The sequence below is a fragment of the Pleurodeles waltl genome, chromosome 6 (genome assembly GCF_031143425.1).
Source record: "Pleurodeles waltl isolate 20211129_DDA chromosome 6, aPleWal1.hap1.20221129, whole genome shotgun sequence".
Classification (NCBI taxonomy): Eukaryota; Metazoa; Chordata; class Amphibia; order Caudata; family Salamandridae; genus Pleurodeles; species Pleurodeles waltl.
In genome coordinates this window covers 609,987,997-610,007,891 of record NC_090445.1, presented here as the reverse complement: position 1 = coordinate 610,007,891, position 19,895 = coordinate 609,987,997, and the positions used below count along the sequence as shown (strand labels likewise).

General features: G+C 42.9%; 1 protein-coding gene across 1 annotated transcript in view; it reads right to left on the bottom strand.

The window, feature by feature from the left end:
* IGFN1 (immunoglobulin like and fibronectin type III domain containing 1) overlaps positions 1-19,895 on the bottom strand; it is a 151,054-nt gene that overhangs the window by 60,899 nt on the left and 70,260 nt on the right. Inside the window, exons 12-18 of the mRNA XM_069238894.1 lie at positions 17,573-17,697; positions 15,092-15,233; positions 14,195-14,491; positions 12,666-12,965; positions 5,067-5,240; positions 3,483-3,611; positions 2,235-2,537 (exon numbers count right to left, since the gene is read on the bottom strand). Coding sequence (XP_069094995.1) covers positions 2,235-2,537; positions 3,483-3,611; positions 5,067-5,240; positions 12,666-12,965; positions 14,195-14,491; positions 15,092-15,233; positions 17,573-17,697 — 1,470 coding nt within the window. The remainder of the gene's footprint in view (positions 1-2,234; positions 2,538-3,482; positions 3,612-5,066; positions 5,241-12,665; positions 12,966-14,194; positions 14,492-15,091; positions 15,234-17,572; positions 17,698-19,895) is intronic.

The following is a 19,895-nucleotide window of genomic DNA, read 5'->3' as shown; positions in this document are numbered from 1 at the left end:
GCTGTGTATACTGCAGTGGAGAATCACTTGTACATGTTTTCATTTCATTGCTTTGATCATTTTTAAACGTGTGCTTTCAACATACTAATCTCCTTTACGAACCTTGCAAAGTGAATTAATAAATGTCTTCTTTAGACTAAGAAGCGCATTCCAGAGATTTTTGTCAGTGCATGAGTTTTTCAGCTCGGTCATTAGTGAAGCAAAACAGAGAGTTACAACAATCTAGATCAGGAGTAAATATTGTCCAGGAGGGAATCAGCAGAGAACACATCAAAATCGTTGGGAATGACGGGGGGTAGGGTTTCTGTATGGAAAAAATATTTTTCCAGTGGAGAACAAACATAAATATTAGCAAGTCAAAGTACACTTGGGCAGCTAATTTATGAATGTTACAATATACTCGCACATTTACGCATGCAAAAATGCTTTTGTGTGAAATTAACTGGGAATTCAAAAAGAATTTCAGAATCTGAAGCACATGCATCTTACCAGGAATATTCTCCACACATAGGCATTGTTATGTGGATTGCATTTATTTTCCATTTTAGTTTTCTCTTTTAACTTGACATCTTTTTCAGATGGTGGTTTGAACATGTTTTTAAAAACATGAGCGAATGCCACACACACATTTATTTCAGACATTGTGGTTTTGTATTCTGCCCAGTTAGTTTCAGAGACAGTTGTTAGAACACAATGTCCTTGCTTTAATATGTGCTTGTAGGAGATGACTATTTCCCTCCAGACTAAGTAAGTTGTTGTTCTGCATTTCTAGCAGAATGAGATAAGGCTCTGTGTTTTATTATTTAAACCGTGTCCCTGCTGAAGTCAGTAAGAGGCACTACACACCAGAGCTATCATGCATGCTGTAGAGAGCTGTGAATGAAATGCAGTTCTGCAGGCCCTGACATTCATCCTGAGAAGAAAGATAGCTACGCAGACAGAGATGTGTGTCGGCTTGCAAACAGATGATGTACATTGATTAATGCACTGAGGCTGGCTTTCGGAGACATTACACCAAGGAATGGGGTCTGGCAGAAGGATACTTCCATTATACTCTTGTTAGAGTAGGAGCATGACAAATAGAAAGGAGTACAATTAGGAACAATTAACATGGTTGAATTGTTGTGTTTTTCAACATTTTAATAATGCTTATAAGAATGATGTGTCTGTTTGATAATCACAGTTTATGTTTCATTTACAAGGATTAGATCTTTTCAATAAACATTTGAAAATGTATTCTCTTTTTTTTTTTTGCAACACTTAGGACATGCAAAAGTGACAAATGAATGGATTAGATCCATTTCCACAAACTCCTTTGGAATCAGACTGGTCACGTTCCAGGTTGTCATCTACAACTCTGGAGGTTTAGACATGGTGCTGTGGGCTATCCGGACCAACATTTACTGATTATATTAGAAGTCTGAATAATTATATTATAAAGTTGTGCAGACCTAATGCACTGTCTTACTAAACTAGTAGGAACAGTAGAACAACATATGCCCATAGAAATACATTTCTCAGATCCTGTGTGAATCAGGCCCAGTTTTTCATTTAGTTGATCTACATGCTGCACAGAAAAGAGTTGTCTTTTCATGAGCGTCTAGTCTCAACAAATGGGTCCTCTCAGCTCAATCTGCTCTTTCTATTCTATTTGGCAGGACAGTGAGCCAACAGTGGCCAACAAATGAAGGACGGAATCAGGATGCTTTTTTGAGGTCTGGTACTGGATTTGGTTCACAGAGGGCATTTTATTATTACATCTTTCTCTTGAAGTCATTTGCATCACAGCTTTATTTTTTCTTTGTCCGATTCAGAAACTGGAGATAATGTTCATATTCCCCTTTTTCCTCCAGTCTCTGCTTAAGGAACCAGAATCCCTAATGCAGCTCAGGAGGCATGGTGGCATACATAATCTAATGCTAATTCTCTAGTGATGCATCCTCTCTGAACATTGTCAGATTCCATACTCTGACCCACATAACATTGACCCCTTCTCATGCTTGCATCAGGTATTTTCTACTTATGTCTTAATTCAGCTCTCAGGTGCTTTACTGGAAGACAGAAGACAACAGTCATCACATTAAAGAAGCTTCCTTTCTAAAACCTAGAGAATTTAGCCCAATTATTGACCGTTATGGAGCTATCTTTCCGTATTGAACTGTACCTGTATTAATAGGCATTGTTGAATTGCAATATATGAATTTAAATCCATGACCATGTCTTCAGGCACTCACCAGCAGTGGGCATGGCCAGCACCTGGGTATCCAGCTCTTTGGGTTCACTGAGGCCTCCGTCATTGACAGCAATCACACGCAGGTAGTAAGCATGCTTTGGCCTCAGTCCCTTGACAGTGTATGTGGTCATCCCTATTGGAGCAGTGTTGCAGCGCATCCAGTGGATACTCTCCACAGCCCGCATCTCCACAAAGTAGCCTTTAGCATAATCTCTGTTTTCTGAGAGTGGCTTCACCCAAGACAGAGCGATCGTGGTATAGGAGGAGTCAGTCACCCTAAGGTCTCTCACAGCATCTGGGGGCCCTAAAAAGAAGAGCATAAAAGTAGAGGCAGTTTAACATTTAGAGCTAAGTGATTACACAATAGGTGTGTACAGGTAAACATACTTCTCAACTGACATTACAATTTCCAAACAATTACCTAAGAACCTCTAAAAAGCTGTTCCAGCAGTATTCGTATATATATAGCTAACAATAAAACATGCAGTTCTGCACTGTTACTGTGGTGAGTGAGAGTGGCATTGTTTCAGAATTGAAGGAGCACCCTATCAATACTTGAAAGCCCAAAGTCCAGAGCCTCCTGGGGCATTACCTGGTATCCTGGTAGTAAGGATAGCAATGGACACTACAACTGGAGTTGTTTTTTGCAATGTGTGCTTTGAAATTTAGTTGTACGTCAACAGGTAATCTATGAAATTTGGTTTTAGATTATTTTCCAGATGCATGGAGGTGTCTGGTCTGAGTGTCGGAATCAATATTGCTGAATGGTAAGAGAAGGTTCCATTTGAGGCAGCCAGCATATATCCTTGTTTGTATAAGGGTAATACACTGTTTCAGTAGGAAGACATGTGATTGGGCTGATAATTTTACGTAAAGCTGTGAATAATGCGCACGTTAGTCCATGGAAACACCAGTGCTGAGCCACTACACTGAAAGGCTCCATATTTACGCTCCTTGTCATGAATGAAAAGATGGACTGTGGAAGAACCTTTTATGTGAATGGAAGTATAGAGAATCTGGCTGTGACAAATTAGAGGAATAATTTGTGTAAAGTCAATACAGAATTCTTTAAAAACTGCCTGATAATCAGGAACATTAATTTTTACATATCTGTTTGGACTAATTAGATAATTATCAGATGTGTTAAATAAAACCAAACCTGTAATCCTGTCCTGTCCGTAAACGGAGGAGGGGTTGGTGTGTGTGTGTGTGTGTTCATGCACATTACAAACAACTCAGTTGTACTCACTCATTGGATCACGAGCAAAGACGGTTTCTGATGGCCTGCTTGGTTCACCAGGCCCAATGTCATTGACAGCGATCACTCGGAACTCATACTGCAGTCCCTGCCCTAGGTCCGTCACTGTGTATCTCCGGTCTGCAACAAGAAGAAACTTTCAGAGAACTTCAAAGTATTGTATCACTGTTCTAAAAGGTCATGATTGACAATTTTGGAAAGAAGCTGTTGTAGCTGCAGAAACTCAAGCACAAGCTGCATTTGAGCATATGGATCTTTAGTTCCGGACGGAGGCATAACCTTGACTCATCAACAATATATCAATGACAGCAAAGCACAGATTATCAAAGTTACAAACTCAAATAATTTAAAGTTATCAAAAATAAATGGTCAGTACATGAATATCTCCATTATATTATTCAAATTGATTCAAAGTTTAGCAACTACAAACAAAACATTGAGTTGCCATGGAGCAAAATCGACCTCATTCAGTTCCCTTAAAGAGAAGACTCCCTTCTATGCTAAGCTAAGAGGAAATCAGGAAATGTGGGTGACGTCAGACAGGAGGCGTCAGGAAAGCACAATAAAAAAAAAACAGTAAGCAACACTCCCTACTATTCCCAAGGAGGGAAAACCAGCCAGGATCATACATTACAGAGTATCTTGGTGTCAGCCCTCTTCCTACAATGGAAGGCTCTGCTGCATGACCTTTGAGAGATATTTCTTAGTGGGATGACAGATCACAGTCAACTTGTCCTCGATGCATGTGTGGAGGTTCATTATTCTGCTCTCCATGAAACGTACACAGATAAACATTCACACAGAACTTTAAACAAGTAAATACAGTTAATGAAAAGTTGGTAGTTGCAGCGTTGCACCTGAAACGAGATACAGAAAAAAATGCCAAGCAGCCAAAGTAACATTTTAAGTTAGTATGAATTATTTAACGGAAGCCTACATTAACTATGGCCAACTTTAGTGTGTAAATCACACTTTATATACACATGTGAAGTGCAGATTAATCTAAGCTTTATACAAAAACATAAAATAGTGCCAGACCAGAACATCACCAGAGCTAAAGGAACCCACAAGGGATAAGATGGTTTGGCTGATCCATCAATCAAATTTACCAAAAGGTTCTTTAATTTATCTTTGCTCTGTTTCCCAGCCTGTCTCCATTCCCTTCCTACTCCCATTTTCTCTTGTGCCATTTGTCAGAAGGTAGTCTTTCACATATCCTGCTTAATCTAAAGTGAGCATTTTCACTAAAAGGCAGATACCAGGCTCCATTGGTACCCTGGCCAATTAAATACTTTAAGTGGCATAAAGATGCTTAAAGTGGCATAAAGATGCTTGTGTTACACCTGTGTCTGTAGGCTGTCTTTCCCTGCAGACCTTGCAGTTTGTGGCAGTCAGTATCCCTAGATTAGCAGATCCTTTAAGACAGAGGGTAAAATGCATATATGCTAAGAATTGAGAAACAGAGACACAGGGTTGTCCATCATTTAAATTATATGTGTGAGCTCATTACACCTCAGACCAGAAGTTAGATGTTTGTGATAAACATCATTATTTGTTGAAAGCAAATTCTCTAACCTGGTATAGGCTTCTCCGTGACTGCTGTCCAGCTGTGGCTGCCTGACTTTCGTTTCTCTACGTGGTACCCCTGGATACGAGAGCTGCCCTTGTTATGCGGTGCCATCCAGGAGAGAGTTATGGCTTGGCTGTTTACTGCAATGACCGAAGGAGCTGGAGGGGAACCTGGTAAAGCTACAGAAATGGAGGGAAAAAGGAGGGGATACAAAGAATCCAATGAAGTAGAAGGAAAGGAAACAGAAAAAGAAAAGAAAGATTGAACAGTAAAGAAAGAAGATCTAGAAAGAGAAGAGAATGTAAAGGAAAAGTTTTTACTTATACAAAACACACTTTTTTTAAAAGACAAAATGACAACTAATAAATGGAGTATGTTGGAATGGGAACTTCTTACAGAGAATTTCTTCTGTGGTCAATGTATATATTTAAAATTAATTAAAATATCTTCATCTGCTTCTCATTGTCTGATGTGTTAAAAATCTTATGCTTGACCCACAAATCAATCTACAGTTAGGTTATAAAATACATAATCACGGTAAAAGTTTAATAAATTGCAACATTGAACTTGTTATAAGCCTCTTCAGTTAGAGTAGACCGAAGAATATACATGTGATGCAGATGTGAAGAAATTAAAGTTGGAAATCAAATGGTTCAATATGAAGCAATATTGGATGCTACCAAGGATAAAGTGATTTGAAATGTCGTAAACACTTAAACGCCAACATCCATCCTGAATGCTTTTGATTCAGATGAATTGTATCCTTTTCAACCCATGTGTACTACAGTGGTTCTACTGTCTTATTTTCCCATATTCTCCTTTTTCTTGTACTGGGCCACTCCACAGGCCATAGTGTATAGATGGCATGTTTGGTGCCTAATAAACAATTAAGGTTACCTAGGCGGATATGTTAATAAGAGGAGAGTTCTTTGAGGTGACCAGAAGGCACTATGTAACTATGGCGAACGCAGTCATGGCAGTTTCGGTGGCAAAGGAACATTCTAAAAACACGGAACAAGCAACCTCTCGGCCTCCCTGAGAAATTACTTCTTTTGACTAACATAAAGGAAAGCAGAATGCATGGGGACATGTGCTAGAAATCACTGGTGATATACATTAATAGGTCAAAGGTTGTAGGGATCTGCAAGTCACTATCAGCATGATTCTTTTTTAACAAAATTTGAAAGGGGCAGTGTACCTTTTGAAGACCCGCTGATGTGTTAATAACATTTTGTAATCACTTTCAAAAGTGCTCTATAAGTTAAAAGGACTGAGGATCTAGGTCAGAAAATCAGGGTTAATAAAATCTAAAATATATTTTCTCATGTGAAAACAAATAAATCATCATTGACATCTATGACAGAGTACTAACATAACCTTGTATGTAAATAAAATTATCAAAATAGGTGTGGGGTTGCCAGCCAACCCCCGTAGGCTGCCAACCCCATGCCATGCATGCCCTTTGGCATGTGTGGCGTTGGCTTGGCCTTTGGGCTGCGAGGGCCCCAATGCAGAGGGCATTGGGAGAGGTGTCCCTCTCCCTGAGCCACTAGTGACCCCAGGGATCCCATCCCTTGGGGCAAAACCATATATATGTGGGGGGGGAGGGCACACAGCCCTCCTCCCAGCCTACAGTGACCCCGGGATCTCGATCTTCCCAGGCCAAATTATATATATATAATGGGAAAGGGGCACCGTCTCCCTCCCCGAACCTTATTAGGCCCCACAGACCCTGTGGCCAAATTCTAAAGGGAGGGGGATGCCTCCCTCTCCCCAAGCCTTGGGAACCCCATCCCCAGGCCCAAAAGCAATTAAAAAGGGTAGGGGGGCACGAACCCCCTCCCCAAACCTTATCAGGCCTTGGAGACTCCATCCCCCAGGGCCAAATTCCATAATTAAGGAGGGAGGGGTGCAATCCCCTCCCCAATCCTTCTTGGGCCCCGTGGGATTCTATCCCCTTGGGCCAAATTCCAATAAAAAGGAAGGAGAGACATTTGGCTCCCTCCAGAGCCTTCATAGGCCCCAGAGACTGTCCCCTGGAGCCATAGACAGATGTCCCAGTGCCCACCTGGGGCACACAGCAAACCACACATTGGATGGGTGTTGGGGGTGGGGTGGTCAGGGCCCTCAGCCATCTCCCTGCATGGTGCAGGAGCCAGCATTGCTCCTGCCAACAGGGAGCAGCTATTTATGCTTGCTCCATCCAGGCGAGGACAATATCTGTTCTGTTACCCAGCCTGGAGGAGTGTGAGCAGGGAAACAGAACAGAAGTCTGCTCCTGGCCGGCTGGAGCATTTTTGGATCTTCCATCAGCTGGGAGCAGACTTGCCTTCGATGCCCACACTTCTGTGGGCAGGAAAGACACGTTTGCTTCCCTCTGGTGGGAGATTTACAAAATTTCCAGCCGGGCAGGAGCAAACACGTTTCTCTGCCCACATCAGGGCAGGCAAGTAAACTACTCTGTCCCAGGGGTGGGCTCCCTGGGACAGAGTACTTGAGCTGGATCCAGGAGACAGGGTCCTCAGGGCCTTTACTGGCTCAGGAAGGGGGGCTGCACGTCCTGTTCCCTGTAACATTAATTTCGGCTCAGGGGGATTGGGTCCTTGGGGTATATTAAGGCTCAGGGAGGGGGGCTACATGGCCCCCTCTCCGTTTTTCATATTTTGGCCCTGAGGAATAGGGTTCACGGGGCCACCATTGGCTCACATAAGGGAGCTACAGGCACCTCTTCCCTTATTAAAAGTACACAGCCCTGGGGGATGTGGTATCCCGGGCCCCAAAATGGCCTTAGGAAGATGGGCCCTACTGATGCCACCCTCTCCAAATATTTTTTTTTTTTCAAAATGGCTGACTGCCATTTTTTTGCCACAATTGTGCTAGAGTCATTCCAGATTGTGGAAAAAATAGCCATTTCTAAATATTGTGGTCCCGAGGGAGGTCCCTTGGTGTCCCCCCTACAGGGGGTAGTAGAGCAGGGTATCACTACCTTCCCCCTCATATTTTCTTAGACTAGAGGACAGGGACTAAGCTCCAGAGTCCTGTAGTTGTTGTCAGCAACATTTTTCTCATGTTTCTAGCAGGTCTGACTCCTGTGGGAGCAAATTGGCCCAAAGGAAAAAAGCTCCCTGGGCCAGTCAAAACACTATTTTGTAATTGGTGCTCCCACACAACTCTTGAAAGACTCTCACAAACCCAGCCCTCCAGATATACAAATATATTTTATCCCCAATTTCTCAAAAGCTACTGAACAGATTACACACCACTTCACAAAAAGCACAGTCTGCACACTAAGACTTAGCTTCCTGACAAATCTTATTTCCATTCAGCAACTTTTGCGGTAGCACTATCTGAAGAAGTTGGTGGAAAATGCAGGTGGAAATTCGCTTTTCAGACCTAGCTTTTTTGTTGCCCCCTCTTGATGGATCACACCAAAACGTTCCAAGAAGCAACTGAGGTGACTTACTTTTATTTTGAAAGTTTTGTCAAGATACACCCAAACCCAATTGTCCCTCTCTCTGAGCCACTAGTGACCCCAGGGATACCATCCCTTGGGGCAAAACCATATATGTGTGGGGGGGGGGGGGGGGCACACAGCCTATAGTGGCCCCAGGGCCACATTCCATAATTAAGGAGGGGGGGTGCAACCCCCTCCCCAATCCTTATTGGGCCCCCTGGGATTCTATCCCCTTGGGCCAAATTCCAATAAAAAGGAAGGAGAGACATTTGGCCTCCTCCAGAGCCTTCATAGGCCCTACAGACTGTCCCCTGGAGTGATAGACAGATGTCCCAGTGCCCACCTGGGGCACACAGCAAACCACACATTGGATGGGTGTTGGGGGTGGGGTGGTCAGGGCCCTCAGCCATCTCCCTGCATGGTGCAGGAGCCGCCATTGCTCCTGCCAACAGGGAGCAGCTATTTATGGCTTGCTGCATCCAGGCGAGGACAATATCTGTTCTGTTACCCAGCCTGGAGGAGTTTGAGCAGGGAAACAGAACAGAAGTCTGCTCCTGGCTGGCTGGAGCATTTTTGGATCTTCCACCATCTGGGAGCAGACCTGCCTTCAATGCCCACACTTCTGTGGGCAGGGAAGACACGTTTGCTTCGTTCGGGTGGGAGATTTAAAAAAGTTCCAGCCGGGCAGGAGCAAACACATTTCTCTGCCCACATCAGTACAGGCAAGTAAACTACTCTGTCCCAGGGGTGGGCTCCCTGGGACAGAGTACTTGAGCTGGATCCAGGAGACGGGGTCCTCAGATCCTTTACTGGCTCAGGAAGGGGGGCTGCATGTCCTGTTCCCTGTAACATTAATTTTGGCTCAGGGGAATTGGGTCCTTGGTATATGGGGCTCAGGGAGTGGGGCTACATGGCCCCCTCTCCTTTTTTCATATTTTGGCCCTGAGGAATAGGGTCCACGGGGCCACCACTGGCTCACAGAAGGGAGCTACAGGCACCTCTTCCCTTATTAAAGCTGTGGTATCCCGGGCCCCAAAATGGCCTTAGGAAGATGGGCCCTACTGATGCCACCCTCTCCAAATATATTTTTTTTTCTTCAAAATGGCTGACTGCCATTTTTTTGCCACAATTGTGCTAGAGTCATTCCAGATTGTGGAAAAAATAGCCATTTCTAAATATTGTGGTCCCGAGGGAGGTCCCTCGGTGTCCCCCCTACAGTGGGTAGAAGAGCAGGGTATCACTACCTTCCCCCTTATATTTTTTTAAACTACAGGACGGGGACTAAGCTCCAGAGTCCTGTAGTTGTTGTCAGCAACATTTTTCTCATGTTTCTAGCAGGTCTGACTCCTGTGGGAGCAAACTGGCCCAAAGGAAAAAAGCTCCCTGGGCCAGTCAAAACACTATTTTGTAATTGGTGCTCCCACACAACTCTTGAAAGACTCTCACAAACCCAGCTGTCCAGATATCCAAATATATTTTAACCCCAATTTCTCAAAAGCTACTGAACAGATTACACACCACTTCACAAAAAGCACAGTCTGCACACCAAGACTTAGCTTCCTGACAAATCTTATTTCCATTCAGCAACTTTTGCGGTAGCACTATCTGAAGAAGTTGGTGGAAAATGCAGGTAGAAATTTGCTTTTCAGACCTAGTTTTTTTGTTGCCCCCCTCTTGATGGATCACACCAAAACTTTCCAAGAAGCAACTGAGGCGACTTGTTTTTATTTGGAAAGTTTTGTCAAGATGCACCCAAACCCAATTGTCCCTCTCTCTGAGCCACTAGTGACCCCAGGGATCCCATCCCTCGGGGCAAAACCATATATGTGTGGGGGGCACACAGCCTATGGTGGCCCCGGGGCCTCCATCTTCCCAGGCCAAAATATATATACATAAGGGGAAAGGGGCACCGTTCTCCCTCCCCGAACCTTATTAGGCCCCACAGACCCAGTGGCCAAATTTGAAAGGGAGGGGGGCGCCTCCCTCTCCCCAAGCCTTGGGAACCCCACCCCAGGCCCAAAAGCAATTAAAAAGGGTAGGGGACCAAAAAACCCCTCCCCAAATCTTATCAGGCCCAGGAGACTCCATCCCCCAGGGCCAAATTCCATAATTAAGGAGGGGGGGTGCAGCCCCCTCCCCAATCCTTCTTGGGCCCCCTGGGATTCTATCCCCTTGGACCAAATTCCAATAAAAAGGAAGGAGAGACATTTGGCCCCCTCCAGAGCCTTCATAGGCTCTAGAGACTCCGTACCCTGGGGCCATAGACAGATGTCCCAGTGCCCACCTGGGACACACAGCAAACCACACATTGGATGGGTGTTGGGGGTGAGGTGGTCAGGGCCCTCAGCCATCTCCTGCATGGTGCAGGAGCCGGCATTGCTCCTGCCAACAGGGAGCAGCTATTTATGCTTGCTCCATCCAGGCGAGGACAATATCTGTTATGTTATCCAGCCGGAGGAGTGTGAGCAGGGAAACAGAACCGAAGTCTGCTCCTGGCCAGCTGGAGCATTTTTGGATCTTCCACCAGCTGGGGGCAGACCTGCCTTCAATGCCCACACTTCTGTGGGCAGGGCAGACACGTTTGCTTCCCTCTGGTGGGAGATTTAAAAATGTTCCAGCCAGGCGGGAGCAAACACATGTTTCCCTGTCCACATCAGTGCAGGCAAGGAAACTACTCTGTTCCAGGGGTGGGCTCCCTGGGACAGAGTACTTGAGCTGGATCCAGGAGACGGGGTCCTCAGGGCCTTTACTGGCTCAAGAAGGGGGGCTGCATGTCCTGTTCCCTGTAACATTAATTTCGGCTCAGGGGGATTGGGTCCTTGCGGTATATAAAGGCTCGGGAAGGGGGCTTACATGGCCCCCTCTCCTTTTTTCATATTTTGGCCCTGAGGAATAGGATCCACAGGGCCACCATTGGCTCACGTAAGGGAGCTACAGGCACCTCTTCCCTTATTAAAAGTACACAGCACCGGGGGATGTGGTATCCTGGGCCCCAAAATGGCCTTAGGAAGATGGGCCCTACTGATGCCATCCTCTCCAAATATTTTTTTTTCAAAATGGCTGACTGCCATTTTGTTGCCACAATTGTGCTAGAGTCATTCCAGATTGTGAATAAAATAGCCATTTCTAAATATTGTGGTCCCGAGGGAGGTCCCTCAGTGTCCCCCCTACAGGGGGTAGTAGGGCAGGGTATCCCTGCCTTCCCCCTTATATTTTTTTAACTACAGGACAGGGACTAAGCTCCAGAGTACTGTAATTGTTGTCAGCAACATTTTTCTCATGTTTCCGGCAGGTCGGACTCCTGTGGGAGCAAATTGGCCCAAAGGAAAAAAAGCTCCCTGGGCCAGTCAAAACACTATTTTGTAATTGGTGCTCCCACACAACTCTTGAAAGACTCTCACAAACCAAGCCGTCCAGATATACAAATATATTTTAACCCCAATTTCTCAAAAGCTACTGAACAGATTACACACCACTTCACAAAAAGCAGTCTGCACACCAAGACTTAGCTTCCTGACCAATCTTATTTCCATTCAGCAACTTTTGCGGTAGCACTACCTGAAGAAGTTGGTGTAAAATGCATGTGGAAATTTGCTTTTCAGACCTACCTTTTTTTGTTGCCCCCCTCTTGATGGATCACACCAAAACTTTCCAGGAAGTAGCTGAGGTGACCTGCTTTATTTGGAAAGTTTTGTCAAGATACACCCAAACGGCGCCAGAGTTATTAGCTAACAAAAAAAAAACACCTTGTCTATTGAAAAGCTGACCTAACGATAACTACCCAGTGGCAGCCGCCTTCGATAACACATATATATAAATATATATATATATATATATATATATATATTATTTATTTTATTTTTTCACTGAAAAACCAAAGGTTAAAGGTGCCTTATAGCTGCATGTTCAAATGAGATAAGAACTAACGTCATCTGAAAACCCCCTGAAATTCACCTATACTGAAGTATCCATAACCTGTGCTCCCGCCATTCATAGGTTTTGACCCTATATATTACATCCCTTATGACATGTTAAAAAACATCTTTGAGAACACCATAGTCTTACACAGCACAGAGTTACTGAGTTGAAGAGCTCTTAGACTGAAAATAAATAAGAGGATATTTGCTCTCTCTCCATTGCTCTTCCTTACCTTTAGAACCAGCCATCACTTCCTCCGACTCGATAGCCTCACTGACGCCCTCAGCATTTACAGCTCGCACTCGGAAATAATATCTCTTCCCATGGTCCACCTTGCTAGTGGAGAATGTTGTACTGTCTGGTGGAACCTCCCCGAGCTTCAGCCACGTGCTCCTTCCCACCTGCTGCCTCTCCACTACGTAGTGATGCAGAGGTTTGCCACCGTCATCTTTGGGTGGCTTCCATTGAATGCCAATTACAGTGGGGGTGCTCTCCAGCACTTCAACAGGGCCTTTGGGAGGTTGAGGCCTATCTGCAATTCAAAGAAAGAAGCCGAAGATTCCCTGAGGATGTTTTAACAGCAGTCACAGGAGACGTGAACAAAGTCGTGGATGTCACTGGTTGCTATTTAGTTATTTAATTGTGTCCTTTCCATATAATTGTTCAGTTATTGGCTCTTCCCTACCAGAGCATTATTCCTGAATATAAAACGAACAAATTGTACACGTTGATATCAGTACGGCTGCCTCGCTTCAACGAATAATTCATATTGGAATGACCTACTTTACATACAATACTGTACTTTTGCGGGGTTGTTTGTGAATTTAACACATCCTGGTGCAATATTTCGATATGAGTTGGAACGCTATTGCAGTACTGTAATTTTAAAGCTGTATGTTTGTCACACTGTGTTACTAAATTTGTATGAGGTTCTTAGGGTTTGAGAAACCACAGCACAGTAGTGGGGATGTGAATGTAGTACAGTACAGTGTGGTATCTCAGTTGGAGTAGAGGTGTGATGCACCGATGTACAATACTGTGCGATGTTGATATGGTATTTTGTTTACGGCAGTGTGTTAATTCACAGTGAAAAACCATGATTGTGGCATAATTAAATGCCATACGTTCTATTACATATGCAAAGGCTATATTAATATAGAGTTAGTGCCACATTTTGACACACGTTAATGTAGTGTTTACAAGTTCGTGCAAATGATTTTACGTTTTACAGTACCTTTGGTGGGCATATATGTGAAATTTTGTGCCACCTAGGCTTGAGTGTGAAGGTGTGTTTCCATTTTGTAAAATTGAAAATCAGTTTCCTCACATTTTTTGGTAGAACAGATCAGATTTCTAAAACAAAAAACACGTTTTTGATTCAAATGTTTCCGTGGACAGAATTCTCGAAAACAAAGTATCTAGGCCGAAATTATGAACTTCTGCCAAAAACATTGTTTTTAGACGAAATTACAAATTTACCAGCTAAACGTAGAAAAAGCAGTTTATTCTAATGAATAATCTGGTGATGCTGGTGCGAATTCAGCAGAATGGCAGTATTCAAAGTTATAAAATGTTGCCTACACACAAAAATGCTATCCTTGCTGACTGACTTTATTGTGGTTAATCAAAATAAATTATGCTAGAGCAACGTCAACGCTGTGGCACAAAATATTGAACAATACAAAAGGCAATATAAAGCACATTCTGGTATAATGCTGCTATGGCGCAGTCTCTGTGTATTAGGAAAGCTATCATGTTTACCTATCACTACTAGCTGCATGTTGGCCTCTATGGTCCCACTCTCATTCTTCAACCTCAGCTTGATGTTTCCACTGTCCTTCCGATTTGCTTTGGTGATGGAGAGGCGGCTGAAGTTAGGTGCGTGGTCGATGTGAATTCGCCCATCATCTGTCAACTCTGCGTCATCTAGATACCAAATGGCCTTAATGGGTTTCCTGCCCACAAACGGCACTTTCACCATGGTATTCTGACCTGCACGGACAACTATTGGCTCTTTGAGTAGCCCATCCAGGATATGTTGCTCAACCTGCGGAGGGTCTGTTGGACACAATAAGCGTTATAGAACCAATTGTAAACATTTCCTGATCACAGTCAGTGTGCAGGTTGTGCTAAAGATAAATGTATTGTTCCTTTTCATAATATTTGGATTCGTTTTGGATCTGTGTTAAGAAGTCTAATCAGGAGTCCTTCGATGTACATGTTGCTGTCACATTGGTTATATGTTATCAGGCACATTTCCCTATATTTTTTGCGTTACTGAAATGCTGGTACAAATAAAATAGTGCGGTAAGGGAAAAGGCTTTTGTGATACACGAAATGCCACCCTACACTACTTGACGTGTGATATTGTATGTTTTTTATATAGTTTCTTACATGGCCTGCAGGCATTGAGATTCTCATTGTTGTGAATTAGCACCTGCAGGTTGTGGTGTAGGAAAAGATTTTGGGTGGCACATTTTGCCAACTTCTCCAATTCTGTGAAGTGTTTCTCTGCGGTACAGCCCTCTAGGTGTCTGAGTCTTGAAACCTTGCTCAATATCCACATAACTTCTTTTAGTGGGCCATGTTGCTAATCATTGTGTGTTTCACTATGGCACAGGTCCATAATTGTTACAATTGCTTACTGTGTAGTCTTACCTTCCACAAAGACAGATGCTTCACTCTTGTGGCCTCCAGCTTCAAAAGTATATCTCCCGGCATGAGCATCATCAACCTTATCAATTACCAACTTGTGATCTGAGCCGTCCTTCAAAATGGTGAGTGCATCCCCGGAACTTAACTGTAAAGGTGACATGAGAGATCAGTTCCCCATACAAATTTCTAATTCCAAATGAAATGTAGATCAGCTACATTGAAAATTAAAAGAACAGGGTGAAGAGGACGAAAGTTGGGCAGTGTGATCTTCGTGAGATACACTCTACAGTCTGAGATGCTGTCATCTATGTGAAGCCATCTAGGAGCAAATGAGGACCCATTGATGCCAAATTACGTTTAGCCAAGGGTAGCAATTTCTAATTATATATTCTCTCCTTTGAATGAGGGTCATCATGGCAGACAGCCTGAAATAAGAAGGTGCAGCCTTAGCATGAGCCTCCATCACGTCCACATATTTATGTTTATATCATGTTTTAGATCACTTTTCATTTGGGGGGGAAGGCCTTGAAATCCCACTTCATTCTTCATTTTTATATATGATTGAGTTTTATATTATGTTTTTTTGGGCACATACTCCCAAAGATCCCAACCCCCTCCTTTCATATGTTTTATAGCTACTGGTTCCTTATCCCCCTTCTCTCTTTCTTCCTCAAGAAACTATAACCCGTGACCTAAAGTAACTGTGTCTCACACCACCACCATGTAGTTTTTTTTTCATCAATCATACATCAATTTCAGATGTTGTAGTTATGTTATCGATGACACAGAACATGACACAGTACATGTCAAAACATCATGAGTTTTGTAGAGAGCCAATGGAACCCCTCCCACCAGGCCTAAGTCGGTCGGGTATCCCTAACCTGCTCCCCAAAAGTCCCTAAATGGCTGCCATCACATCTTTGCTGATGTGGTGGCAGCCAAACAGATCTCATGTTGCTCCCCCCCTTTGTCTCGGTCCCTGTTTGAAAGATCACTCCAAAACATTCCTGGAAGGAGCTGAGGTGGCTGAGACTTTTTTGAATGTTTTGTGAAGGTTTGGGAAAAAGGTGCCAAAGTTATTAACAAACCAAAAAAATGTGTTTTATTTTAGAAAAGCGGTCTAACTATGACTACCCATTGGCGACCACCAGTCATTGGGCTTTATATCGAGGATCAAGCAAGGTTTATATACATTTCTAAATGCACTTGTTCATATTTATGTGTATCCTTGTCACATTACCCCTTCTATTTTACATTTTACATTATTTACAAAATGATCTTCTGTAGAAGTTGCTAAATTTTACTGTGTTGCCAAATTACTATTTAATATTTTTGAGATATTGGAGGAAAATAATGTTATTAAAAAATATTTTTTTGTAAAGTAATTTTTTTAAAAGATGTTTTGGAAAATTATATTACCACATGTGACTGTTAGAAGGGCTAAGGGTAGGGCAGAAAGTCAGCCTTTTGCTGTAATCGCAAGTCATAGGAAGCGTGTCATCACTCCTAACCCTTGCATTTTGGTGATTGAAATCCATGGGGTAAACCTAGAAAAATAAAGTTAATTAACACAGAGCATGTTTCAACCGGTTCCCTACACTGTCACAATTACAGAACTCTAACATTACGTGCAGATGTTGGGGTTGACCTCATATGACCACATAGAAGACCTCATTGTGAGTTTGGCAGTCGGATGAGATGACCTTCAAATTTGCTGGGAGGATGCCACTGCCATGGCGGTGGTATCCCTCCCAAGCGTATTACAGTGTTCCCGCTGGGCTGACCAGCATGAAAATTGTATTATGCCGTTTCTAATGGGCTGACCATCGGGAACAGTGTTACAGTATTGGTCTTGGCTCCCTTAAGGGAGCCGTGGCCAATACCGTAGCACACCAGCACCATCGGAATGTGCACTGTATGCAAAGCAGACCGTGCACATTCCGATGCTGCTGGGCGGGGGGGGCTGCACTGCCCATGCAATGACATGGGAACTGCATGGGCAGTGCAGGGGCCCACCTGCGGCCCCCAGCTCTGGCTTTACACCAGCCTTTCCATGGCAAGGTGACCACTTGGAGTGCTTTGCTGTACTGTCAGTGCAGCTACTCAGCGCCGTGTACAAGCTTAGCTGCAGCTCTGACTTTCTCTATCTTAAGTTTGTTTTTTCCGCACATTCAGTATCAACAGTCACCAGTACTGTTTCTCTTCTGTTAATAGCACGCGTCACTCATACAATGTTGTACTGACACTCTGTCCCTGGTTTAGTGTCCCTCTGATGTGTCTGATCATAGGAGTGAATATATGGCATCCAAGATGTATCTGTATCCTAGAATTCTTGCCTCAAATTGATATATCTATGTGTGATCTGGTTCAAAACATGTTTGTTGCTACTTAGCTTTGATTGTGTGTCCTCATTGCAGTTTTTTGGGAGAGTTCCTTCATCCTTCTCTATAAGTATGTTACAAGTTCACAGGTGCACCACCTTACCTTTCGCCCATCCTTAAACCAGGCTCCCTCGACCTCACCACTTGTCAGCGTGCAGGAAAGCATAACTGTCTTTCCTTTCTGAGCCTGAACATCCGATAAACCACAGGCAAAATGACAGGTGGGTTCTGTGCAAAAAACAGGAAACATAATGTAATGAGGACAAGCCTTCACCCAAGTGCAAGAATGAGATAAAAGCTTTGATCTCATTATAAACAGAGTGGCATTGGCTACGTCATGTGTCAAAATAGTGATGGAGACCAACATGTTTGGGATTTCTGGCTGGAAAAGCCAACTGGAACAACAAATTAGTAAACAAGTACTGGAAAGTTTAATCGGTCTAGCTTTAATGAGTCCTTACCCAAATTTAGAATATATTATTGGATGGCTTGAAGAAAGGTTGATGCTGTTAATGGCTAACGTGATTCCAGCTTCTTTTCTTTTTTCATTATTTTGACACAGTGTTGGGAGACTCTCCTTATTAGAACATTGGAATGGTGGAAACCCCGTTGAAGATAATAGAGTACCAGAGGGCTAATAATGGATGGTATTGTCCTTCTGCTTCAATATTCCATAGTTTTTCTTTTCATTTCTACTTGCTTATTATAGAATAATCAAACTCCAGTGAATGCAATGTTCTAATAGCATTGCAACCATGGTGCCTCAGTGTATACCATTCTTAATATATACACTTGCCTGCAGTTCAGGCCTATCTTCACAAATGCAGTTTGCCAGCATTTTATAAATAAATGCATATTAGCACATTAAAACCAGACCTATTGACTTTGCAATGCTGGGGGTACAAAGTAGCAAAAATAGATTGTTTTCTGTATAAAATCCAAGTGACACAGTGTGGTGGTCAACCATATTTTCAACATATAAAGTAGTCCCCGATGCATTTCAATGGAATCAATACCTGGAAGGCAGATTGAAAACACCAAACTGATCACAGCAACAGTTGAGAGCCGAAACCCACTCTATGTATATTTTAAAGAGTTGATAACAATAGGTATTGCAGACAACTACACTGTAGAGGTGGGCTGGAAAGGAAGGTATCTAAAGGAGGGTGAAGTCTTCTAAATATTCAGCATATGTTATTAAATCCACTAAAGCCACTTTACTTAAAAATTGTATCAAGTTGATGAAGACACTATACTTAATAAAAAGTGCATGAAGGAGATGAAACGCTGTAATATTTTCGTTCTATCACTGTTAAGCCACTGTAGCATAGTGAAAATGCCTCCTATCATGTTTTTGTATCTTTTTACATTGATATTCATATTTAAAATAGTAGAGTATATTTTTTGTGGGGGGTATACAAAACCGAGGAGCTTCCTGAGATATCTAAAACGTCCCCATTCTCAATGCTGAATGAGTCCTTCCCAAGTTTAGAATATATTATTGGATAACTTGGAGAAACAGGCTGATGTTATTAACGGCCGAAGTGATTCAAGCTTCTTCTCTTTTTTGTTATTAATTTGACAAGACTGGGGAGAATCTCCTTATTAGAATATTAGAAAGGTGGAAACTCCAGAGAAAATAATAGATAAGCGGAGGGCCAATAATGCCTCTTCAATATTACAAAGCTTTTCTTTCTGTTTATACTAGTTTATGTCAGAATAATCTACCAGCATGAATACAATGTTCTAACAGCACTATAACCATATTGCCCCAGGGTATACTATTTTAAAGACCCTCTCTTAATATAGACACTTTCCTGCAGTTTAGGTCTATAACTCTTAATGAAGGCTGCAAATACCAGCACAGTCCCCTGCTGAGGGCTACAATGCTGTTTTGATTTAGGTACTCCTCAACTGTTTAAACCAGCATCCTTTAAGTGTCTAATTGCTGCATGCAGGGTTTTGAAAGATCTGCTAAGATTTCTCAAATCCTAATGGCCCAATCTGGAATTCTGCTTTGTCAGAACTCTGTATTGCATATAACAGACCATAACAAATATGTTCCTCATCGGTGTAAGGCAGGACTGGGAAAATGCTAGAGAAATATTTCAAAGTGATTTCCAACATAATATTCAAAATCTGATTTAATGGTGAAATCAGATATCTGATAAAAATAGACTTTGTGCTCCCTGAGCAAAAGTTAATTCTGCTACATAGCCTCAGCTGAATGAACAACCCTGACTCAAAAAACAAAGGTGCTGAGGCTTTCCTAGGGAGATCGCACCAAAGGCAAACAAGAAAAACAGCTTTATCCCACTCAAACCTTTCACCATGCCAAAACAAGATTCAGAAAGACCTCGCTGTGAAGGACTCTGGCCTTGTGATGTCCTGCCTAGCTACAGCTTCAAGCCTTGCCCTGCTGGAGG